Genomic DNA, 26,393 nt, shown 5'->3' with positions numbered 1-26,393 from the left:
CACTGCCCAGCCCAACTCGTGTTTGTCTGCCTCGATTCTTCTCACATAACTCACACTTTTCATGACTTTTGCCGACAGAAACAAACGATTCTTTGACTTGTTTTCAATGTTTTTGAACAGTCACAGCAGCAACAACAGCGCAGGATGATGTATGGCCTCGGCAGGAGCAGCAATATCGCTCGAAACCGCACCAAAGGCATCCGGGCAGCGGGCGAGCTGTAATTGCAATGGGGCGACAATGGGCAAAGGAAAAACTTCGGGGGCGGGGTGGGAAAAGCGAGCAGGACAACACTTTAATATATCTCAGTGGCAGCAGCAACATCGAAAACAGTTGCAGCACAGCAGCAACATGTACGTAACATGCAGCAGGCGGCAGTCGCACATCCTTGTGGCAAGTGAGTCGGCCGGTTCGCCGCCTCGAGTCCCCCTGTCAGCAGCAGGACCTCTCGCAGGATCCCCGGCGAGGGCCACGCCCACAACGCATGCGCAACAAGCTAATCATGCCGCCGCCTGGCAGGACACAAGTGCAGCCCGGTCCCGCTTCCCGACTCCCGATTCTCCCGGCGATGCGCGTTGCGCCTGTCTGATTTTCAATTTCAATTTGGGCGATAAATGGGCACGGCTGGCTGGCTGGCCGAGTCCTCCATCCTGCAGCCTCTTGGTGTCCTGACAGCCCCCGAAAATCCCCAGCCTGCTGGCAGGACGAAAAACCCTGGCCCAGCTCGTTTATCATGGACGCATATTGCTGACCGCAGCATGCAGCTAAATTTATGCTTAGACTGCCCACCAGCTGTCCACCCACTCGAGCCCCACCCCCTGTTGCACCGCCCCACGATGCACCGCCCCACGATGCACCACCCCCTGACGCACCACCACCCACCGATTTCCCTCACTGTGTTAGAATTTGATTTCTTTGTCGACTCCTCGCTGGAACGGACAGCTCGAAAAGATGATAAACTAGGGTGATATAATAATACCTAATAAAAACGTATTATATTTAATTTTCATTAATATACAACAAAATTTATATATAATAGGTAAAAGATACTATAAAAAATACTAATGTTTTTCTAAAGCAAAGGAAGTTGTCTTCATAAAAATGCTTCTAAAATATTAAAAAAAAATCATATAATTTATTTTAGCTTAATAGAAGTAAACTAAATTAAAAAAATATATATATTTTTAAACTGACTAGTATACAAACTCTTTAAAATAAAATAAAAATACTAACAAATAAAAGATTCCATAAAAGATACTCATGCTTCCTTAGAACTAGGAGGTTTTTAAATCGAAGTAAGTTGCCTCCATAAAAAAATCAGTAAAATAAAAATGTAAAACCGGAAATAAACCATATATGGCTATACGTATATACTCGTTAATCCCCTGCCCCAATTCTCAGTGACATGTTCTCAAAGCCCGGAGTTTAAAGCCAGTGCCACCCAGCATGCAGCTCTCCCAGGCTGGCAAAATATAAACAACTTCTTTTGTATCTGATGGTTGGAAATTTAATGCCCTGCAAGCTTTCTCCGCCGGATACTTTAGGGTATTACAGCTTCTTTATGGCCAACTTGGAATTCCGCTCTGTTCGAAATTCCTCCGCTTTATTTTCTCCTTTTTTGTCGAGTCGCTTGTGCCGGCGACCCTCGTCCCGCGCGGCATGTCATGTCAGCGTTGTCATTGTTGTCAGTGTCATCGCAGCAGCTGAAGCTCTGGTTGGCAACACCCCGGGTGCCCCCCGGCATCCACCGCTGCGAAGGACCGCGGGTCCCAGGACCTCCTTTCCTGGCGGTGGCTTTGCGGTCGCCGCTTGCCATTCGCCATTCGCCATTCGGCCATCGTCGTCATCGTCGTTCTGCTTGTCATTAGACTTATGTCATTGTTCAGCCAAGTGCGCCGGCGACGACGACGACAGCAGCAGCAGCAGCAGCAACAGCAACAGCAGCAGCAGCAGCAACAGCAACAGCAACAGCAACAGCTGCAACAGCAACACTAAAACCAGCGATGTTGCAGCCACTATTGTGCCATATTTACTGCACTTGCACTCGCAGAAAATCAGGGTGATATCACCCTTACAACATGGGGAATCCTAGTAAGTTTGGAGCTATAACATAGATTAGATCATTAAATATTTTTTAGAATTTTCACTGCGTTCCTATAATTTTTTAAAAATATCCAAAGTAATTTTTCAAGACTAATGATATAAGCTTGTCTCTTATTACGAGCAGATTTTGCAGACCACTCGCTATTTTCTCAACATTGATCATAGCCCTTTGAAAGTTTTAAAAAATCTTAATATTCTTAATATTTTATAAATTTTTAAAAATTCTAACAAGTTTTATAAAAATATGTTTAATTATTTAAACGAAACTTAAACGCCTTATGACAGTTGGTTATTTTTTTAGTAACTGAGGGGATACATTTTAAATTTTATATTATAATAATACAAATTTATAAAATGTTCCTCACCTATAGATTTTTTTATCTACATTTTTATAGGCGTACAAAAAAAATGTTAATACCTTTAAAATATTTTTAAAATATATTTAATTTTTAGACGAAACTTGAAGGCCTTGTGGCACTGGGTTTATTTTTTAGTAACTAAATGGATACATTTTAAAATGTATTTTATTTTAACACAAATTTATACAAATTTATCTGAATTTTGATGATACCTTAACTTAAATCCAGTAATGTAGGAAGGAAAATAAAGCAAGTCTAACATTATTTATTTATTTATTGAATTAAAATCCTAGAATTACAATTTTTGAGTATCTAAATTCCTTACTGGACGTCTATTTTCCTAAAATATGGCTTTATAAAATTCCAAAAAATACGAGGTAACATTTTCGAGTGCTCCAGCTTGGCCTGCAGCATGCCACGCCCCTGTGCCCTGTTCCTGGGGCGGCAATGGATGTGTATGTGTCGCTTTGCGTTCGCATTTTACGTGCGCGCATCTAAACTGACATTCCAATTATTCTTATCGCATCAGAGGAACATGGCCCACGGAGCCCGGTAACCTGCGACCCCTAACCCACAGCCCCCTGCCAAAACAACCCAATCCCAGCCACCCGCAGCCCGGTTATAAATGGCCCAGCGTCTTTTCAGTTCCGCCAAGTCAGTCAGTCATTCAGTCAGTCATTCATTCAGTCAGCCGGCGAGTCACTCAGTCCGTCAAGTCGGAGTTCATTTCGCGGCGTTTTGATGGCATTTTTCATATTTCCCCCATATATCCCATATAATGGCCGTTCTCGAAACTATTTAGCTTGCGGTTGGCCAGTGCGGCGAGACGAGATTGTAATGCTGATAGGACTGCCGTGGAGGGGGATGGAGCTGGGCAGCGGTAGGGAGGTGCCCTGATTTATGTCACTCGAGTCTCCTCCAGAGATCTGGGCAATCGAGGGGAGTGCCTAAAATTGTGGAGATTATTTGGGATCTATATCTTGGAAGTCCTTTTCAGTTAAAAAAAGGTAATAACACTTCAGAGGGACTCTTAGGAAATAGCTTTGGGGTCACCAATTTATAAAAAATAATATTCTTACTTAACAGAAGAGCATACTTTTTTAATTTTTTAAGGAGCCACTAATAAGGAATAAAACATTATTTATTTTTTAAGAACTTTACCAAGAAAATAAAATAATTGAAAAGGAAATCACACGTTGGGGTCACCAAGTTAAAAGAAATAATGAAAAACAAAACAGAACAGCAATAAAGCAAAGATATTTTAGACAAAAAATGGTCTGCATAACAATGTTAACTTGAAGGTATTGTGTTTTTTAACAACTTTAAAAAAGAAGGAAAGTAATTTAAATATAAGGGTACACTTTGGGGTCACCAAGTTAAAAAAAGTATTAACACCAAATAGTACACTTTTAAAATGTATAGTTTTAAAGAATATATTTCAACATTAAATACATTTTTTAACAATATTCCTTAGAAAAGAAAAGAAATCAAAAGGAAAAGTCACAGTTCCAACCAGTTGTAGTTACTTATTCATTCATTAGCCCATAACTAACGACCAACCTGTTGAGTAATACCAATTTTGCGGAACTCCTCGCCCTATCAACGGGGTCACCACGGCGATGACCCGGTTCGCTTGGAGACCTGGCTTTAATTGCTATTCAATTTGCCTGGGCCACGCCACCTGGCTGAAAGGAAAACTTTCTGCCCACCGATATTTGTCACAAAATTATTGATTACTCTCCATTTAGCGTTTGCCATTAGGCGCCGCCCTTTGATCTCTCCTCCTTCCGGTTTTCCGGGGGAAAACCAAAAAAGCGACACGAAGGGCACAAAGGCACGAGCGTCGGCGGGAAGGCGGCTAAGCCGACTTTAATCAGACCGACAATTTTTCCCCGGCTGACGTTTTATTGATTGCCCTCAGTTGACTTGAGCATTAATTTCACCAGGCGGAGGTGTTGGTGCCACGGTGGTGACCCCGAAAACCCATTAAATGCGGGAGGGCCGGGTTGAAAAACAGTGAAATGAAACAAGGCAAAAGTATTGAGCAATCAAAGGCCGCTGCACAAAACTCATTTAAATCGAATTTGCCAGGGCTGTGTATATACATCTGCAATCGAAACTACTCATATTTTAACGAGCATTGTGCTGTGCTCGCATCCCACGGATACGCCGCATCCGTAGCTGCAGTAGCCCGTAGCCAGGAGCCAGGAGCCAGGAGCCAGGAGCCAGGAGCCAGGAGCCCTAATCCCGTGCCCATCCCCGCAGACTCCAGCTGAATGCTTTTCTGCTCAATTTGCAATTTGCGATGCGCTGAAACGCTGCTGTCCTTATTTTATTTCTATTCCACAACCGATATCACTGCCCCCCACGCCCCCCATAATCAGAGCACGCTTACGGCTTGTTATTTTAAATTTCAGTTTATAAAATAGATGGCGGAGTAGATGATTTAAAACAATTTCTGCCCGGGATGCTCCTCCCGCCGATGGAGCTGCAGTCGCGGGCCAAACGAAATTGTTTTTACGTGCCGCGCATGCAAAACGGATGCCCGGATGGGGCGTGGCATCTGCGATTCCAGAAACCCGCTGTCAACCCCCAAGAAATGCCTTCCTGGACACCCAGGAGCCTACAGTAGGGGTGGGCATAGTTGTACTCACCTGCCAGCAGGCACAGAGTGCCCAGAAAAATTAGCCTGTGTGTCGACATCTCGATTTGGGAGCTTCTATTGGAGATATACTCAAGCAATCAGCACTGCCAAGGCTGTGTGTCAGGAACTCGATTTGGTCTGCGGTGGCTGAAAGGGGAGGGGAAAATGTAAATCATTAGGCAGGTTTTCCTTTAAATATTTATACAAAAGTTTGAAAATCAATAAGATTATTATATTAACTGCTGCTGCTTGACTGCTTATGATTTTTAAAAGAATTTTAAAAAAAGGCTAATAATGATTTTATGAAATCAAGTATCCTTGAAAATCGGATATAAATAAATCAATTTCATCTACTATTTATAAACCAACATATAATTGTTAATAAATTAATTCACCTACTATACATAATCCAACATATAATTTTGTCTTAGACCACTATTTTACATTTAATTTAAAAATTGAATTATTCTAAAAAATTTTAAAAATATCAAAAAAAGCTGGTATTAGAGGTTTTCCATATTTTATTTCATTTCATTTTTATTTTACAATCAATTTTACACCTATTGAACCACATAATTCTCTCATAAAATTAAAAAAAATATCGAAAAAAGCTAGTAGTTAGATGTTTCCTACATTTTATTGGTCAAAACTTCATAGCTTATTAAGTTTCAATAATTATTATACTTTACTAATTAAACATTTAAACATGGATTGCCAGCCTTGTGGCCAAAACACATGCCCGAATTAGACCTAAAACAAAGCCCTTTCTGCTTCCCACTCGTTCTTGTTGGCCAAAAGAGCCCCGCGGCGGAGTGCAATTAAAAGCGAATCATGAGCTACACCAGCGGGAAAAAGTTCGTGGCCAGGCGAAAAAACACAGGGCGGCGGATAACAATAACAGTAGCAACAGTATGGAGTCGGCAAACAAACTGACAAACGGACGAACAAGCCAACAAACGGGCAACAAACAAACAAACAAGCCCGGAAAACCGCAGACAAAAGTGTTGTCCGGAACTGGAAAGCTGGAAAACTGAACTGCAAAACCGAAGCGCAACATAAAAATCCACTAAGGCAAATTGGTTTTGTTAACCAGCACAATGGACACATTAACATTGGCCAGGACACACGGGAGCGCAGATATCCTGCAGGCTCCAGGCGCTGGACGCGGACGCGGATGTGGATGTGGATGTGGATGCAAAGGACGTGGACGCGGCGACGTCGACAACAACGGCAAGCGACAATTAAAATTTTTGCAATTCTGTCGCAGCTCCCGGAATATTTTTGCCCACTTCACAAACGGCAGCGCAATGCGCGAAATTGTTTTTATTAAAATGTAGTACATGCAGTTGGCAAAAAAATGTGCCAAAATGTCACAAAAGGGTTAATGATTTCTGGCATATTTTAGGGCTATGTTTGGAATTAAGACTTTTACTAGGTTAAAAAATACATGAAACTTAGGTTTTTTTATATGCTTAATAAACTTTGTAAGAGGTCCTTTTTTGTAGGAAATGCATTTTCCGAAAGTCTTATATATTTTAAAACAATTCTTTTATTTAAAATGTGGGTTTAAAATCTTATGAGGACATCACAATATTTAACACATATTTTTCAACATAAGGCAACTTAACCTAATTTGCTTTTGATAAGATAACGTATTTAATGCCATTATTAAATATTATATCCAAGAAAATACAATTTCTGGCAACTTATTTGGAATTTCAATATTTCAGTCTTAAATAATTTAAAAAATATAATCAATACTATTTTTATTTATTATATTCTAAAATGGTTTTCGCTTTAGCATATAGATTCCATCTATCACAAGGTAATCCCAATGTGACCCCCATATCTCCCAACTGTGGGGCGTAATTTCCTTATGATAACGAACGCTCCGCCAAGTGCTTTTATTTTACGGCGACTTTTTCGGATTAGCGAGCACAGTTTCGCCCACTTTTCGGAGTGTAATAAAGGGAAAACGGCGGCGGTGCGCCGGGGGACTTTCGTTAACAGAAAATTATGGACTCCATCTTGCTCGGGGAGCATTGGCACATTTTAGAAAGTTTTTTGCTCATTACACGGCTTGATTTCATTTAGTTGGGCGACTGCGAGGTCGAAAGGGGAAGCCCCGTAAATTAGATGAGATAATAAGCCGGGCCCGGGACCGTGCCCGGGCTGGGAAGCCACTGTGCGCAGTGTGGCTCAAAGGATGCGCCAGCGGAGCTGCAGGTCCTGCCAGATTCGGCCAGATTCGGTCGGGTGCCGGCCAACTCGGTCCTGCTCCTGCTCCTGCTCCAGCTCCTGCTGCCCTGAGCTGCCTGCATCGTTGGTCATCTTAATTAGGCGCAAAAAAGCAAACTGCAAAATGCAAATGAAAGGGGCAGAGGTGAGGAGGCTACGCGAACCAGAGGCCAGCACAGTCAAGGACCAAAGGAATCCGGAGAGAGCTGTCAAAGGCAAGCATTTCGGGTCAAATCAAATCCTAATAAGGCGACTAGTTGGCATCCCTCGGAACCCGGCAATTACCCGTGCCCGGAGAGCCATATGTCCCCAACCGAATCGAAATGTGAATGGTGCTCCCCAGCCTGGGCCCACAACGATTTGTGTCGTCTGGAGGATTCCCAGCCGACGGGAGGACCAATATTAATGATTGCTGCTTCGCAATGGCCTCTCAAGCTCTTTTCACCTGATTTTTCTCGATTTTCAGGGACTTAATATGGTGTTTTTCACCTCAGTATTAAGTTTTGCTACTCCAACTTCTGTTGATTACTTTAAAATCCATTTATAAGAACCTAAAACACCTCTGAATGCTAAATTGTAGAAATTACGATTCAAAGAGAATATATTCTTAAAAGTTGTTCTCTAACGCCTGTAGGTATGCAGCACTTTTTTCAATTTGAACATTCGACCATTTTAGACATTTCAAACTAAGCCTTATTTAAAGACAATACTTCTACTTAAGATATCTTCGATTCTGCGATCTACGATTCAAGAAGATTGTTTTCTTAAAAATTTTTCTCTAACCCCTTTAGGTATGCAGCACTTTTAACGTGCCCCATTTTGAACACTTTATTAAGTCCTATTTAAAGACAATACTTCTGTCTAAGATATCTCTTCTCTCTTAATTGTTAAAGCTTGTATACAATTAAGATTCAAGCGGAGTTTATTCTCAAATGTTTTTCATAACTGTTGAGTTTCAATAAAAATCCTCTTTAACGCCTTTAGGTATGCAGCATTTTTTGTATAAGAGCAGTTTTGGGACAGTTCCCTCTGATCTTCCTCCCCACTTTGGACACTTCAAACTAAGCTTTATTTATGGGCAATCCAGGGGCGCCGAACCCCTTGTCAGAGTTATGTTAATACCTTCTACCGTCCAGCAGATAAAGACGAACACGATGGGGAGCGGTGGGGATTGCTTCCATTTAATCAAAGCTAATTGAGAGCGTTTGGCAATTGGCGTTAACTTTACCGCTTTGACAGGCGAACGGAAATCGGGGAAAGGCGGGGAAAGTGGTGCTCAAAAAAAGGGGGATTGGGAGACCCTGGGACATGGCCATCCCCAAACAACTGACCACAAAATTTTTCACGCGAATCGGCCCCGTCCTGCGTGAATTCCGCTTTCCACCCGCCCACTTTCCCCATTTCCCTCGTTTCCCGCCCGCCACTTTCACCGGGGCGAAACTTTTCAGCGTTTCCGCTCCGTTGCCCCCCACTTTTGGGGCGAGAACATTGAAATTAGATTAAAATGTTGAGGCAAATACAAAATGGCTGCCACTTCGAGGTGTGGGAGTCAATTCGAATTTCATTAAAACGATATCAAGCGGTTCAGTGCTTAGTCGAATGCCTTTCCTCGCTCCCTTTTTGTGCTCTCTCTTTTTTGAAAGTTGAAAAAGTTGCCCACGAATTCGAGAGTTCGATTAGGGGTTAGGGTTAGCCATTCGTGGAATTGGCCGAAACATATTTTGAGGGATTACCACGGGGCGATGGCATTCCGCTCGGCACGCCGAATAATTGCACTTTGTTTGGCCATCACGGAGACAAAAGTGGCATTGTCTTGCGAGTATTTTTGACTTAAATAGAAATAGGTTTTAAGAGAATTCGGTAAGGCTATCATTTTCAGATTGACTTTCATTTCCTAGACACTTTCAGGCGCGTTGGATTTATATATGTACCCAAAAGAATTATTTTTGAGCTCTTGTTAGTGAAATACAAAATGTAATACACTCCTTGAGTAAATTTATAAGCTTTAAAATTCTGAAAAAATATATTCGAGAAATATATTCTAAATTTGAGCAAATTTATAAGCTTGTAAAATACTGAAAAATATATTCAAGAAATATATTTAAAGTGAAAAAGTACCACAACAAATATTTTCAAGCGACATTTAATGACCTTAAAAAAAGATAAATATATGTTGGCACATTTTTAGTGATGTTGTATTACATTTTAATATTATATTTTTTATTTTTTTTATTTTTGATATTATTGATATCTTTACTTTTGTGTGCATTTTCAAAAATGCTGTGCTTTCGAAGAAATGGCTTATAAATTCCAAATAAATGTTAGAAAATTTCCAAAAAATGTCTCAAACTCTGGGGTTAATGCCCTGACCTAATCAGCCCTATTTACCCCTCACCTTTTCGCTCAGTGTCGATATCCGAATGCCGTATTTACACAAGCCGTGTGAATGAACTTGGCTGCCTTTTCCCAGCTCCACGGGGCTTGGCTTTGGCCGGCGCCATTTATCATGCGAATCCCAGGAGAGTGCTCAAAGCAATGAAATTAAAAGCTGAATTGTTATTTTTGCCCGCCTGCCTTTTGGCCGCCTTGTTTTTCCTCGGCTGCCGCCGCGCAGTGTGGAAAGGAGCCGGAAGACGGAGTCCTTTTTACCGGACTGCAATGATTGGCATTTATGGCCCCCACCCAGGGGCGGCTGCATTTCAGGGGCGGCGGTGAAGGGGGAGCCGGACAAGTGAGTTATGGCAGAAGCTCGTCACCGCTTAATTGGCTTTTAATTTTGTGTGGGCGCATTACTTTTCATTACGATTAGACGCCTTGCAAGCGAATCCATTAATTAAATTCCGCTGTGCGCAAATGGCAGATAAAACGGGGCCAATAAAAGGGCCCCGTGCCAGGGTATTTGCGTTCCAAATTTGACATTTTAATGTGCGGAGACATGTGCGCGCGCACAAATGGCTTTTGGGCGGGCTTATTAATACGCGTTTTGCCGAAAGGATTACGCTCTTCCAAGAAGTCGGCGCATAAATATCGAGTTACATTTTCGTGGCCACACCCCGCCCCTGGCTCGCTGATATCAAATCTTCGAGTGTGCGCCGGGGGCGATATCATGGAAAGCATTAAAATCACATTTTTAATAGATTACGAGCTGAAATCGAAGGCAGGGCCGGCCACAAATCAGATGGATGGAGAACGGCAGGGGGCTGCTTGGGGCACCCAGCTCCGTGCGCTGATGCACTTTTGCCGGCGAAACAATTAGACAATCAATCAGGGGCGAGGGCCAGCCAATCGGAGCGCAACGAGGCGTATACGTAACACGCCACTCGACTTGCCGGCAAAGCGGAGAGCCGGGAGCTGAAGGCACACTGCCACACTGCCGCACAGATAGGGCAAAGTTTTGCCCCTTCCCGCAGCCCCCAGCCCCTGGCGAAGGATAAGTGAACAGAACTTAATTGAAATCAATACAAAATGCAATTTAATTCGCCCCTTTGCAGTTCACACACACGCGAACGCAGCTCTGCAAAAGCATTGCATACTTTGAGGCGCCGTTAGTTTATGATTATTCAAGGGGCAAGGATGCGCCGGGCCCACATCCATGTGTCTGTGTGCGGGGAAGGATATGGATGTGCTCGAGGAAGTTGTAAAGTGGGTTACAGCCAGCAAAGCTGGGGAAAATATAAAAAAGTTAAAGTACGGCTGGGATGGCAGTGTGCTCATTGCCTCGGGCAACTTAAGAGCTTTATTATCTCCTTCGTGACATCCTGCAGTGCCTCGGCAGGGATGAGCCCTCCTCGAGCCGGGCCGAGCGGGCTGCATCTGCAGCGCAAGGTATGCGCGCCCAATTAAATATTTACTATTTGCCTGGCATATGCGTTTCCCTAGCCTGCTCAGATTACCTGAAGTAGCTCGTCATTTTCTGCACAGGGTTCTATCAGTTTGTATTTTTTTAATATGTTATTCTACTTGAATTACTGGAATGGTAATATATCAATTTGCATTGTTATAAGTTATTAGCCCTGCGTACGTTGCATTAGCTTACTCAGATTACCTGAAGTAGCTCCTCATTTTCTGCATAGGGCCTTATCAATTTATATTATAACGAAAAATGTTTGCCTGCATATTATCATGTTCGAGTTACCTGAATGAAAATATATATATGTGTGTATTATATTTGCCTTGCATATTTTGCATTGCCCTAGTCAAATTACCAGAAGTAGCTTATCATGTTCTGCATAGGGGTTTTTCAATTTATATTATAAAATATATATATTTCCTTGCTTATTATCCTTCTTAAATTGTGAAAAATATATTTGCCTTGCTTGTTTTGAACTAGCTCTTCATTTTCTGCGAGAAGATATATCAAATTTGCATATTTTGCTCCAGCTTACTAAAATTACCTGAAGTAGCTCATCATTTTTTTGATGGAGATATACCAATTTATATTATTAAAATATAGTTTCCTAGCTTATTTCTCATACTAAAATTACCTGCAAATTGTGCACAACCATATTTCCATTACAAATTGGCCCTTGATATTTGTCTTGTATACTCAGTAAAGCTACTTATTGATGTATAAATTAGGTATAATATATTTAGAAGTTACATATTTTTAAGAACTTGAATTATTTTACATATTATTTTCTACTTTTATATAAAATATAACTTTGTCTGTGGTTGAATTATTGTGATATTTACTCCCAATCATGATAAATGCTTAGTCTTTTGGAGTAATTTTAAGGAGCACTCCAACTACTTACTTTTAATACCTTGAAAAATAAATAATATAAAAAACTTAATGCTTAAGTCCTGAATTTGACTATGATAATATTCATATTACTTTCGTATTTTTCATATTACTTAAAGAGTTAGAAAACCTTTAAGCAGGGACTATAACATTTATGATGTTGTGCTTATTCAAATGGGCTGAGCTTAGGCTCTTACATTCGGGTGTCTTAAAAGACTTTTCGGCACTAGGAGCTATATGAAGACCCGGCCCAAGGGATGTCCTGTTTAAGAGTAGTCCCCGCATTATTTCACTCCATTCCATTTTATTGCATTGGGCCCTCCTGCGATTGTCTGCAGCTGGGGCTATGTAAGTCAAGTGCTTGTCGTTAAGCTGAATTTGATTGTTTCTGTTGCTCGGGGAGCTGGGCCAAGTGAAAGCGAAATCAATGTGCAAGTCCAGGTGTTTCTTTCGGGGGCGGTGGGGCGGTGGGAAATGTAGTGCAACCTCCGCTTTTCCTCTACTTTCCAACAGTTGACCGGGATAAACAAAAAAAGAGGGAAAATAATGGGGAAACGAAGAACACGCGACGCCTTTTGTGTGTTGAGGTTTCTTCTGCCAATTGCATGTGCGAGGAAATGGGAAATGGGAAAGCTCCCTGGTCGTGGGCGTGGGCGTGGTCGGTGTTCGGGGGGCGTGGCCTGTCTGCGACAGTTGGGTTTATTATGTCGGGGGAGCGGCAAGATAGAAGGGAGTGCGATCGGGAGTGCCAGACTGAATGGTGTTTAGCTGTCGACTAAAAAAGACATTTTCCTGCTCACTTTGCGGTTAAGCAGACAATGCCCGACCCCCTTTTTTTTGGGGGGGTCCCCAAGCCCCCCTAACCGAAACGAGAAAACGCATTTTATGGCATTCAAATCGTAATGATTTTGCGCTTTTCCCATGTTCTTTCCCAACAATTCTCCGCAAATGTGCGGCGGAGTTGGCAGAAAATTGCACTCGCCGCCTTTCTGTGCGTGTGTGTGACTGCGTATCATTGGATTTTCATTCGCTGCGCGCCCGGAAAATCTCAAAAGGCTGCAGGAGAAGGGGCTCGGATGCGGATGACGAGCATGTCAGCTGCCTCATCACTGTGTTGGCTGCACACAAATGCCGGACGGGCAGCAGGGGGCTAAGCAGCATCGCAGGGGCTGCCGAGGGTTAAGGCAGCTGGCAGCTGGCAACTCGAACAGGAGCCCATTGATAAACAGACTCCTCCGACGACTGCGGACCAGGACTCTTCCCTGATCCGGCTGATTCCGTATAATGCACATCCAATTAAAATGTTGGGCCCACTGCACTCCGCACGGCCATTCCAAAGAAAGCGAAGCCAGCAGAAATCGAGAAGGGGATTATCAGTTCCTAATGATGGTTCTACAAGGCTCCCGAAAAAGGCAGGACAGTTGGGTGCCTTCTCATACAATCACCCTATTTCATATGGCTAAACTACACTTAGTTTTTCATAGTCGAAGTAAAAAATCAAGAGCCCCTACAACACTTTCCACAAACAACCCAACAGCCGCTTCTAAGGGCTCTGTGGCACAAATAATTGCAATTAAAAATCATTTAGAGCTTCCGCCTAACAAACTTCCTTCCGCAGCTGTTCATCCAGATGTTATATGCAAATTTAAATTAACTGAGCAAAAAAGGCGAGTGTCGTGCGGCTCTAAATTGCAAAATGGAAATGCACGGCATGGCAACGGTGCGTATGTGCAATATATTTTCAATAGACTCAACGCACCACTTGATAACCAGTTGAGCGCTAAAATGTGAAGGATATTGTGGAAAAGCAATGGTGATGGAGGCCAATGAATTTTCACCAGAGACGCCAAAACATTTACTTCACCTTTAATGAAGGACCTTTTTTGCTGTAACTTGGTCAAAAAAGGTCCGAGGGCTAAAAGACGCACTGTTTTGGACAGCTAACAAACTAGGTAATTGATCGCAGCTACTTTCAAGCCGATTCTAAAAACTGAAAATTTTTTCAAATTTTCAATTTTTTGGAAATCGTCATTTTTTGCGAAATTTTTTCAAAAATACAATTTTTAAGGTGTGAATGCCAATCGATTGGAAATTGGAAAATTGTTACGAGCTCGGCAAGGTATGACATTCCATGTTTGGTCCTTTACTTTTATTGTTTCGACCAAAAAACTGATACTTATTTTGGCAGAAAATAAGTTTCCCAGTTTTTGGGTTGGGTGGCACCACCCTTTGGGAGCGGTTAGCTATAATATAATATACGGCTATAATTCGCGATTTGACAGCTCATAATCCAGAGATCGAAGGGTTATTGGGGTCGAGTGAAGCATTCTTTTGCATCACCTTAAGATATATAGCTGAATTCCACAGCAACTGTCTATCTATCTACCTACGTATGTATCTTTCTATCTGAGTATCTATTTTATATATGAATATTTTTATTTAAGAACCTATCTTTGAATCTATATACTTACCTATCTATGTAATTATCTACTTAATAATCCATCTATGTATTTATCTATTTATTGTAAATATTTATCTATGAACCTATATAAGAATCGATTTATAAAGCTATCTACGAATCTATCTATAAAGCTATCAATAAATCCACCTCTCTGTATATTTTCCACTCTATCGATCTATCTATCTATCTATCTATCTATCTATCTATCTATCTATCTATCTATCTATCTATCTATCTATCTATCTATCTATCTATCTATCTATCTATCTATCTATCCATCTATCTATCTATCTATCTATCTATCTATCTATCTATCTATCTATCGATCGATCTATAAATCTATCAGCTATCTATGATCTATCTTTTTATATATTTATCTATCTATGAATCTTTTTATAATTTTAATTATGAATCTGTGAATCTATCAATGTATCTATGTATGTATCTTTGTTTCCATTTACCAATGTATCTATATATATAGGTATCTATATTTCTATGTATCTTTGTATCTCCGTATTTCTGTATCTTTGTATCTATGTATCTTTGGATATTTGTATCTTTGTATCTTAGTATCTTAGTATCTTAGTATCTTTGTATCTATGTATCTTTGTATATTTTTATCTTAGTATCTTTGTATCTATGTATCTTTGTATATTTGTATCTTTGTATCTGTGTATCTGTGTATCTTTGCATCTTTGTATCTAAGTATCTTTGTATCTAAGTATCTTTGTATCTAAGTATCTAAGTATCTTTGTATCTAAAGATCTTTGTATCTGTGTATCTTTGCATCTAAGTATCTTTGTATCTAAGTATATTTGTATCTGTGTATCTTTGTATCTAAGTATCTTTGTTTCTAAGTATCTTTGTATCTGTGTATCTTTGTATCTAAGTATCTTTGTATCTGTGTATCTTTGCATCTTTGTATCTAAGTATCTTTGTATCTTTGTATCTAAGTATCTTTGTATCTAAGTATATTTGTATCTAAGTATCTTTGTATCTAAGTATCTTTGTATCTGTGTATCTTTGTATCTAAGTATCTTTGTATCTTTGTATCTAAGTATCTTTGTATCTTTGTATCTGTGTATCTTTGTATCTAAGTATCTTTGTATCTGTGTATCTTTGTATCTAAGTATCTTTGTATCTGTGTATCTTTGCATCTTTGTATCTTTGTATCTAAGTATCTAAGTATCTTTGTATCTTTGTATCTAAGTATCTTTGTATCTTTGTAAATTTGTATATTTGTATCTTTGTATCTTTGTATCTTTGTATCTTTGCATCTTTGTATCTGTGTATCTGTGTATCTTTGTATCTTTGTATCTATGTATCTTTGTATCTGTAAATCTTTGTATCTTTGTATCTAAGTATCTTTGTATCTAAGTATCTTTGTATCTAAGTATCTTTGTATCTGTGTATCTTTGTATCTTTGTATCTTTGTATCTAAGTATCTTTGTGTCTTTGTATCCTTGTATCTATGCATCTTTATTAACGTATCAATGTATCTAAGTATCTATGTATCTATGCATCTATGTATCTTTGTATCCTTGTATATTTGTATCTGCGTATCGTGTATGTATAAATAGTACCTATTTATTAATTTATCTATCTATCTTTCTATCTATTTATCCACTTATCTTGGTATTTATATTTCAATGTTTCTTTCTATAAATGACGGTATCTATCAAATATATCTATCTTTTTATCTTCCATCTATCTTTATCTTCATATTTATATATCATCTATCTATCTATCTGTTTATTTACCTATCTATTTATCCTTTAAATTCATCCCTAAAATTTAATGGTTTTGAATTAATTTGAATATAAAATCAAATTTTTACAAAAGGTATTTCACTTATTTTTGCATCATTGTAAATACTTACATACATCGATCAACTATTTTAGCAACTGTTTCTTCTTTTCAAAGTTAGCCAAAACTCATTCAGCTCAGTATTAATTTTAAGCTACTTAAAATTATCCACTTCCCTGCTTTTTAGCCATTTTTTGCGGATCTAATAAATGGATTGCATATTTAGGGATTTTTGTGAGCTTAGAAAGAACCCTTCAGTATCCCAAAAACCAAATTCGTTATTTGCCAGAGGGCAGACAAACATTACAAGCTTATCGGGCAGCCTTAAGTTTTCTGGGAACTCAGTTGGGAAAAGAGTGTTACCTCAATTTCGTCTACTTTTGGTTTTAACGAACCTGATCTGATAAAAAGCGCCCTGGATCTCCATTAAAGAGGTCATTATATTTTACATTCCCGTACTACTATTTGGGGCCCCTTTATTCATGTCTTGTCATTTCGATTTGCTTCTGTTGGGACTTCGAATGCAGCCGGTAATCGGCAAATAGATCGTTTTGTTGGGGAATTACTGCCTAGTGGAACCATAGAATTTGTTTCGATTTCGGTAATTGCACATAACACTGGCCCAGGGAAATAACAACAATCACGCGATCAGCAGCAGACGACAGCAGCCAGGCTTAACTTTGATTCCAAGTAAATATACTTAATTTTAACGACAGAAACCGCTGCTTAAGTGGCCACTGATTGAATCTCGTTAGTTCCTACTTTCCTACAATCTTGCCAGGTGAGTTCTGGTCGCCCAGAAACAAGAGCCAGCACCAGGGCCCCAAGACCGGCCTCAGAACTCGGGCAGCATCGTCATTTTTTGCGAAATTTTTTCAAAAATAAAATTTTTAAGGTGTGAATGCCAATCGATTGGAAATTTTGTTACGAGCTCGGCAAGGTATGACATTCCATGTTTGGTCCTTTACTTTTTTTGCTTCGGCCAAAAAACTGATACTTATTTTGGCAGAAAATAGGTTTCTCAGTTTTTGGCGAAAAATCGATTTTTTTTTCTTGGTTCTTTTTTGCTGTAACTTGGTCAAAAAAGGTCCGAGGGCAAAACCTAGATGGTTGATCGCAGTTATTTTCTGGCTAATTCCAAATTTTCAAATAGTGCATATTTTTTAGGTGAAAATAAGGGTCTCAGTTTTTTGACTATGGTCTTCTTATACTGTAGTGAAGAAGCGCTGAATACCTGGCTTTTTCGGGACATTACTCTGAGTCAGAGTGGCTTTTCAAGGAGCGACGGATACCGCCCAGCTCATATTGTCTTAGGCAATCCCAGGCCCAGCCTAATCCAATCCGAAACCACCTCCGCACATCCCAATTCCCATCTATCTCTTTGTGTGCATATGCAAATTACTCGCACACATTTATTCTCCGGCATATAAAGTGGCATTTTTGCAAGTGATGGAAGCGGGCTTAATGTGGGGAAAAATCAAAATACTCGGGCAGGCGAGAAGAATATGAGACAAGGACAAAGCCTTTTGTGTGCCACAATAAACTATTTTTTATTGCCGTTGCAGGAGATGGGACAGCTGCTGGGGATGTCGGGGGATAGGTGGCGGTCGGGGGCTTCGGGGGGGTGGCTCTGCAGGAAAGGTGCTGTCCGCTTGTCCGCTTGTCCGCCATTTTTCCACTTCCAGTCCCCAAAGCCGCCCAACTCCCCCCGAGTTCGCTCGCTCGCTGCGTTGTCGACCGCATAAAAGTTTTTCAATTAAGTGCCATGCCCTACTTTGGACTTTTTGCTGAAACCAACCCACACACACTCGCCCCTCGCACACTCGCACACTCGCAGGACCCTCACACTCGCAGGACCCTCACACAGACAGCGCCGCATTGCTGCATGCATAATGCGACTGCTAAAAGCGTCGCCAGCATCGCCGTCGTTACCGTTACCGTCGCTGCGTAAGTGGAACGCACGTTCCGAAGCCCCCTTCCGAGAGTCCTGCCCGCCACCCATGCGATTCGAGTCCCAATCCCATTTTTCCCAGCCGGAAAATCCCAACTTCAAACTCCAGAACAGCAAGTCGGTGCCATTGCACATTCGATTCTTATGAAAAATAAACCCAAGAGCTGTGAATTTATCAACAGCATCGTGGTTTAAGAGGTCACAGAAAATCGTTCAATACTTAGACTTGGAACTGTACTTGGAAAATATTCCTTTAAAAAAATTTCAAGATAACGTTCTTATGGATACTAAATCTCATTTAATCATATCATCTCAAATACATGTTAATCTAGAGTTTATTTTGCTTTTTAAAATGTATTAATATGATTTGGTAATATGCTTTTAAATATCTAATGTAATAAAAGTATAAAAGTCATAGGAAAAATATTCCTTTTAAAAAAATCTCAGGAGAACGTTCCTCAGGATGTTAATTCCCCTTTTAGGGTACTTTAATTTCGGTCATACCCCTCTCTTTCCCCACCCCTTTTTTCCGTAAACCCTTTGCATAGGTGGCGCGGTTTTGTATTGAAATGTGTGGCAACGAAATAAGAGGAGATAGAAATTGAAAGGAGGCGGGCAAAAAATGTGCAACTTCGGTTTTAATATGCGTCAGGCGACTGGTGGTAACGAGAAAAGCAGCAGGAAATCCAGCAAAAAATTGCAGGGGAAAACAAAAACGAGCAGCTTTTTGCTGCAACCTGAGCAATTTTCATTAAGTACGGAAAAACGAGAAAATGCGAAAATGCGAAGAGGTTGCAGATGAAGAGGAACCGACGGGCTGGGACAATTTTGAGCAACTGCAAAACAAATACGTGACATATGCGTGGCCCCAGCTCACCCACACAGACGGCGTCGCCCCCGTCACACAGATACGCACGCACACAGGCGCACATCAAACGCTTTTAATGAAGTAACAACGCTTTGTTACACATTTCTGCAGCATTTTTCCCTCCTGCTGTTCATGGGTTGGCTACAATTTTGGCTGGCGCCCTGTCCTCTCCGTTTTCCCCCAGTTACCTCTGACATTTACATGGAGTCCTACACTCAAATGGGGATTTTTAAAATATTTTTTCGAAGTTAGTTTGGAGTTACTAAATACTCTAGTGTTTTTCCCCAGTTAATCTAGGGTGTAGCCGTTAAAAATGAATTAATAAATATGCTGATCAAATACCATTTCAATTTTAAATTAATTAAATAGTAACCTAATAAATACTAATTGTTAGTTATTACTAAAGCATCCTCAATAAGCCTCCAATTATGGACACCAAATTTATGTTTGAATGTGCAAATATTTCAAAACATTTTCCACAGCACATTTTCTTAATAATGTTTAATTTAATTTAGCCATGGAATAATTAAATTCCCTATGAAAATACCATGTAAATTTATTTTGTAATTTTCCCAGAATTTTTCAGTTGCCCTGAGCAACTTTTCCGGTTATTTTTTTGCTCGGGGTGAGTGTGTATGTACATGCGGTCCTTTGCCACTGCCGTATGCCACTATTTTCCCCCTTTCTTGTGTTAGTTTGCTGTATTTAATTTGGCCAACGCTTGAACTTCAATCAGTAAACATAACGTGCACGCATTCTGTGGTCTACTCCGAAGCACATCCACATCCACATCCAAATATCCACATCCACATCCACGTCCTCGTCCACATCCACATCTACATCGGTTAGCTGCAGGCAGTCAAACAAGGACAGCAGCCACAATCAACTTCAATAACTTAGACACACACGCAGGAAGGAAGAAAGGAAGGAAGGAGTGGCTCCTTCCCAGGGAGGAGTGGCAGCAGGAGGAGCCGGGGGACAAGTGGGAGTAGTGCCTGCCCCCTGGCAGGCATGTTTATATTAGTTACGGGCCACAACAACTAAACGGCAGTGGAAAACTTTGCCCGGCAGCTCGGGGGGGAAGACTTGATTTAAGTTCACTCAAACACGGTGAAAACTGTTGCCGGCTCCCCGGCCCCCGCTCTGATTGACTAACAACTGATTGGGAGGCGTAAAAAGAGGCTCCGTTTCCTGGCCAACAAACAGCCAGCCAGGCAGGCCGCTAGGCCGCCGTGTCCTTGAGCCTGGGCCGCCACGTGAAATGATTAAAACACACGCACCAGGCAGCTCGGGCCGAGAATCTTGAAGCAGAAACATCTTCCCGGCCACCGCAGCACTTGGCGCTCTAACCGAAATCCATTCGGCAAACTAAACCAAACCAATTTGAAGTGAAAACCTCAATTCAGAGCTCGCACACACACGCCCCCCACCATGAACCATATACCATTTACCATGCCATCGCACATCCTCGCCCATTGATTATAATACGCGGCGGCTCTTAGTCTTTCATCAAGTTTGCCAGCGCTTGCGGTCGGGAATTGGAAGCGGAAGTGGGTGTGGAAGTGGATGTGGACGTGGATGTGGACGTGGAAGTGTTCGGCGAGTCCTGAAGTCGATGTCTTATATGCAAATTTGATTTAACCCGCACAAAGTGGAATAATAAATACAAATCTCGAACACGATCTATTGGGAAAACTCTTAAGGCCGGCGAGGCACACAAAGAAAAAAGCATTCAAGACTAAAATAAAAGTAAGGGTTTGAATAATAAAACATCTTAACAAATTGGAAAGGTAATAACAATTTGAAATATAATGTACATCGTTTCAAAATTAAAAAATTAGTTTTTCTGTGCGGAAATAACAAAATCGATAAATATCGATAATATCGATTTGTTCTTGTTTTCCGACAGCCGGCTTTTGTATATTTATTGGATCAAAAATATTAAATACATATAATTATAGCTTAAATAAATATATTAAGTGGGATCTTTGTTTTTAAGGAAATGTCAATGATAAAAATATTTAAAAACTAGTTGACAACCCTGAAATTTTCTCCATTTTTTCCACATCGCTCATACATATGAACCATTTGTTATTTCCCAAAAATGTCTATTCATAACCATGAGATATTCTCCCACTGCACACCTCTTGCTTCCTGATGTGTGACCTAAAAATGATGGAAATTCCCGGTCGGGGAAGTTCGCATACCTTTGACATTCCGCGAGGCTGTCGAGGAGTGCCCTCCCCGCCCCGCCCCCGCCATTCCAGGCGAATATCCATCATTGAAGGGCATTTGCCGAGTCGTGGCTGCAAACAAATATCTCATACGCCGTCTTGTTTCTGTATAGAAATTTGATTTTCATAAGCTGACTCACGTGCCACGTCAAATGGCTTATGGGTGTAGGGTTGTGCCGGTGTGTGTCGATTTTTGGTTTACCCACCCGGCACGCACGCCCGCATATGCCGCGGCATTGGGCAGGATCTTGAATCCCGAATCCTGGATTCTGGATTGTGGACTCTGGGGGTGGCAACGCATGAATTAAGCCAAGGATATGTTTGACAGGCAATATTTCCTGTGCCTCCCCGGGCACGCACACACTTACCCAGGTGCTGCAGAGGAGCCAAAATATTGCAGCATGCTTTTAGGCGGGCCCAAAGGGGTCGTGCAAACCGGAAACGGAAATAGGTGCGTAAGGCCGGCGTATAAGGTATCCCCCATTCGAGTCTCCGGGCAGTAGAAAAATCCCATGCATTTGCATGCACAACTGGGGATTCCGGTGTCCGAGTGCCGGTCTTATCACTCACTTAAACACAATCCTCATGCCGAGCCCCATCCGCATCCCCATCCTCATCCCCATCCCCGTTCCCATCACTGCGACTAATCTGTATATACTTTCCCCAGGCAGGTGACCATTTCTGCAGTGCATGCGCATCTGCGAGCTGCCCATGTGAACATGCATGAATTCGTGCGGCGCCACCGCCTGCGGGCTGGCAATTTAATTAAGTCGCCAAAAATAACGCTGCCAGTGCTGCAAAATATGATAGATGATGATGAGTGCAGTTTCAATTAAAAAACAGCCACGCCCAGCCATTCTATTCGACGCCTGCATTCATTTTGCCCCCTTTTCGAATTCAAATTCGTTTTTAATTTTCTTTTGTTGGCCGCCGTGTTTCGGGGGCCGTTGCCAAAGGATATTTTAATCCTATGCAAAAAGCATCTGGGGGCGTGGCGGCAGGCAGCTCAATTAACTGACATTAAGTGACTGGCTGGGGGAAATCTTTTTCGCCATTGAAATCGAATACGAGGCAGCAGGCGGAGTGCACTCGAAAAAAGGGGGATCAGTGCCATTGGAAAGGGAGTCTTATGTTTATCACGAAAGTACTACCGCCAAGAAACTGGTATTTTATTGTAACCCTTATAAAATCAACTTAAACGAGAAGATATTAGATTTATACAAAATATGATATGTATTCTAATATGTATTTACTAGAAGTTAGGATCAAATTGGAATGCAATTATTTCCCAAAAGATTCATACTAATAACTTATGATCTGCATTTTATAAAATTTCTTATTTCTATAAAGGAAATGCAAAAGACTTAAAAAAATTATGGAGTCTTAAAAAAATATCCATTTCTTGAATTAAAATGTTTTAGTTGTGAATAAAACCGCTTTTGAAATGTAAAGATTTACAAAACTTCTTTGCAACAGCCTAGTTTTGGTCATTACTTAAAGTGAAGCAAGTTTGTTTGATTTTAAGGGGCTCCCTTTCAGAAGACCCACGTATTTTCCTCCGTGTAGCACCACCCACAACCGCACCACCCTCAGCCGCAGCACCGCAAGAAAGCCCGGCGAAAGTGACAGCACAAGTGACATTTCAATGATTTCGCTGTCAGTCAGTCAGTCCGTCAGCCAGTCCCTCCCTCCAGCTCCCCAGCTCTCCGTCCGTCATTCAGGCACTCAGAGTCTGAAGAATTCGCGGGCGGGTCACTCAAGTGGGCGTGGCCGGGGCGGCGGGGGTACGGGGGAGGAGACAAATGGCTGTCACGCAATGGCGGCTCAAAACAACAACTAAACTCGTGGTGGGGGAAATGCTGGAAAAGTGCTGGCCGCAGCAGAACTGCGGGGCAACACAACCATCAAACGGCTGTCGAAATGGCAAACGTTGTTTTTATCAGTTTCGAAAAGGCAGCGGCCAGAGCGAAATGAAATAAAAATAGAAATAGTCGTTGGCTTTTCTTCATACGCTCCTGGCCCCCGAAAGGCGGAGAGAAACTTTTCTGACATGCCGGGGAAAAGCGAACTCAAAGGGGGGACTGACCGGACCGGCTTTGGCAATTAGTGTTAATTCGCAAGGTCTACATAAAGTATTAGAAGCGCCATTATTTGTGGAACAGATATTTCGGTATATAGGCGTCGATAAAGGTATAGATACCGATACGTATACCGCAGCAGCCGAAGCTCTCTGCGTATGCTAATTAGTCATCGAGTGGTTTTGATCCCCTGTAAGCGGCTTGTAGCGCATGTGAGCACGTGTGTCACTCGGTATTCTGTTTTCTGCATGGAAAATGCAGGGAAAATGTATTAAAAACTAATTAGAAATCGGCCGGGGCGGGGGCACTGGGTGCCTCATTACGGCCATCAGCCAGGTGAAAGTTTTAGTTCAATAATTACGGGATGAAAGCTGAAGTTGCGACCAAGTTCGTCCTCCACTCTGCGGGCCCGCCACCTTTTCCTCTACTGGCTTATAATCAATACGAATCGATTTAAAGTTTCTTTAGGCAAAATGGTTCAGTGCTCATTAAAGCTAATTAAAGACGAACTGCGTGCGCTTTACAACACTGCGGTTGGGAAATCAGCTTAAAATTCAATTTTAGGTTCCTAAAAGTATGCAGTAAATAAATTGTTGCATACTTTTAGGTTCCTAAAAATATATTTTAAAGTGATTTCGAAACACTGTTTCTGTTGGATCTTCTTTTATAGATTTCCATGCTTAAAAAGCTTTGCCTTAATTAAATAAGGCTTTAATAATATATTATATATATTAATAAACTACGAACTATATTTTTGTATAGAATTAAATACAGAATTTTCTGCACACATATTCGTCCCAAGTCCTTGACAAGCTGACTACTTACGACTCAACTTGATTAAATGTGTCCATCTGTCTGTCGTAAAAAGCTTGGTCTCTGCTCCCTGCTCCTTGCAGCTCGAGGTCCTTCTGCGCCCTGGTCTCCATTTCAATCATCTTTAGTTCACGCCTTCTGATTTGTCTAATGCAGGCCACACATGCACACACTTGAGGACAACTTGGCCATTAGTCGACGGGCAAGGACGTCGCACATACGCCCCGTTAGCCGGCGACGCTAACTGGATCCGAGTTTGTCTTTCGAGTTGTGCACTTGTGTTTAATAGACACTCTTCACTTCTGCCCCGATCTCCGCCAGCTTCATCCGCATCCGCAGCCTCCTCCTGGCAGTGCCTGGCCATATTTTAACTTAATTAACTTGCAACTATTTAAGTGAACAACACAAGTGGCTCGTTTTCGTGTCTCCTCGCCGCCTTCTCCTTTCTCCTCTCCACGCTCAAGGATTTTTCCCATTTCTCCTTGTGTGAGAAATCTGGTTCTGGTTCTTCAGGTCGCCTCCTTGGCACACTCAATGACTACAAATTGTGGTCATCAAAGGCGGCAGAGGAGCCGAGGCTCGAGGGGCACCTCCAGAATTAAAGGTGGAAATAGGAAATAGGAGATTTCGTTTGTCACGTTCCAATGGGGAGAAGGAAAGAAAGCAGCACGGAGAAAGTAGAAAGCAGTGAGGAATAATGGCCATCAGTACTATGGAGCCAAAGCACGTATGGCGGCGGCGCCCCTCCCCCAATTTCCCGCCCCTGGCATCCAGTTTTCCGCAAGTTTTCCGCTCTCCGGCGTCTCCTTCTGACCCCCTCGCCCGACTCCAACGATTGGCACTGCGATTTGTATAAAATTACAAATTCATTTGAAGCCAGAGCCCGTGAATTGAGGTCGATAGAAGGCCTCTATCTCTGACTGCCTGCCCCGCTTTCTCCGGCAGCTCTGTTTTCCCTGCCTCCACCTTTCCACCAGTGGCTTTTGCTTTTATAGTATTTATGTGCGGTGAGTGGAGCACATCAGCTATGTGAGATCTTGCAACTGAAAACCTCTTCTTTGACAAACAGAAAATAGAAAGCGAATGTTCAGTGTCGGGAAATAACTTTTAAATCTATCTCAATAGCTACGTATAAATTAAATGCTTTCGTTTGTGATTTAAAGCTTACAAAATCCCTTTTTAATTAACATCTTTATTTAATATAATCCAGGAACAGATCTAATTAAAGCCTTTAACCTAAATGTTTTCTTAAGTAAATAATCTCTTAATTATAAATTATAATTAGTTTTCAACTTGGTATATAGGAGTAGATCAAATTACGACTAGTTTCAAGTAAATAATATATTCATATTAGTCTCTTAGGAGCAGCCCAAAATGTCTTCTTTTGAGCCTGCGAATTGGGATAGCCCCCTGTAATCTCCGGGCTAGACGATTACGGTGGGCAGTTAGACGGTCGTTGTACCTGCTTGAGAAGAACGATATTTGGTCTTCAACAAGACTCAGGTTTAGGTCATTGTGAAGCGTTTGGCCGCTAACGAACCACTCACAGCCAGTGATTTGTCTTAATGTTTTGTTCTGGACGGTTTGGAAACGTTTTCGGTGGGACGCAGCCGCCACTAAATCCCTTGATTTCATAATTATTGTGCAATTACTTCAAAAAGAAGTGTCTAAAAGTATGCAATAATACATTTTGAGTCCTGCAGGCAATTAAAAAATGAAACTGCATACTTTTAGCCACCCTCGAACTATTTAATTGTCTGAAGCTGTGGGAACATATTACAATTTATTTGTGTAATCTTATGACTTGAAGAGATGCCTAAAAGTAGGCAACGCTATTTTTTAAACCCAAGTACCAGCGATATTTTTCACTACATACTTTAAGGCACCCTTTTATGTGATTTCAAGCCCCCACAAAGGGAACGTCTCAAAGTCGATCATGGGAAAATGGGAAATTAACAGTTTTCCATTTCCTTAAGCGCTGATTCCGCGGCTGCAGCTGCAGCGACTCAAGTCGAATCCGGAGCTCATTATGCGACCAGCTCCGCCCCACCCCCGCCCATTGTCAATTGCAATTCTCTTAATTAGTTTCTGATGCTGGT

At 41.5% G+C, this 26,393-nt stretch overlaps 1 protein-coding gene across 5 annotated transcripts in view; it reads right to left on the bottom strand.

Moving 5' to 3' along the window:
• Positions 1-26,393, bottom strand: part of LOC108025875 (zwei Ig domain protein zig-8) — a 163,749-nt gene that overhangs the window by 56,194 nt on the left and 81,162 nt on the right. For all 5 annotated transcript variants that reach the window (XM_050887230.1, XM_050887240.1, XM_050887235.1 and 2 more), the window contains one exon: positions 5,115-5,251. In XM_050887230.1, coding sequence (XP_050743187.1) covers positions 5,115-5,163 — 49 coding nt within the window. In that variant the 5' untranslated portion in view covers positions 5,164-5,251. The remainder of the gene's footprint in view (positions 1-5,114; positions 5,252-26,393) is intronic.

Source organism: Drosophila biarmipes, chromosome X (genome assembly GCF_025231255.1).
Source record: "Drosophila biarmipes strain raj3 chromosome X, RU_DBia_V1.1, whole genome shotgun sequence".
NCBI classification, from domain to species: Eukaryota; Metazoa; Arthropoda; class Insecta; order Diptera; family Drosophilidae; genus Drosophila; species Drosophila biarmipes.
This window is presented reverse-complemented; position numbering and strand designations above follow the sequence as displayed.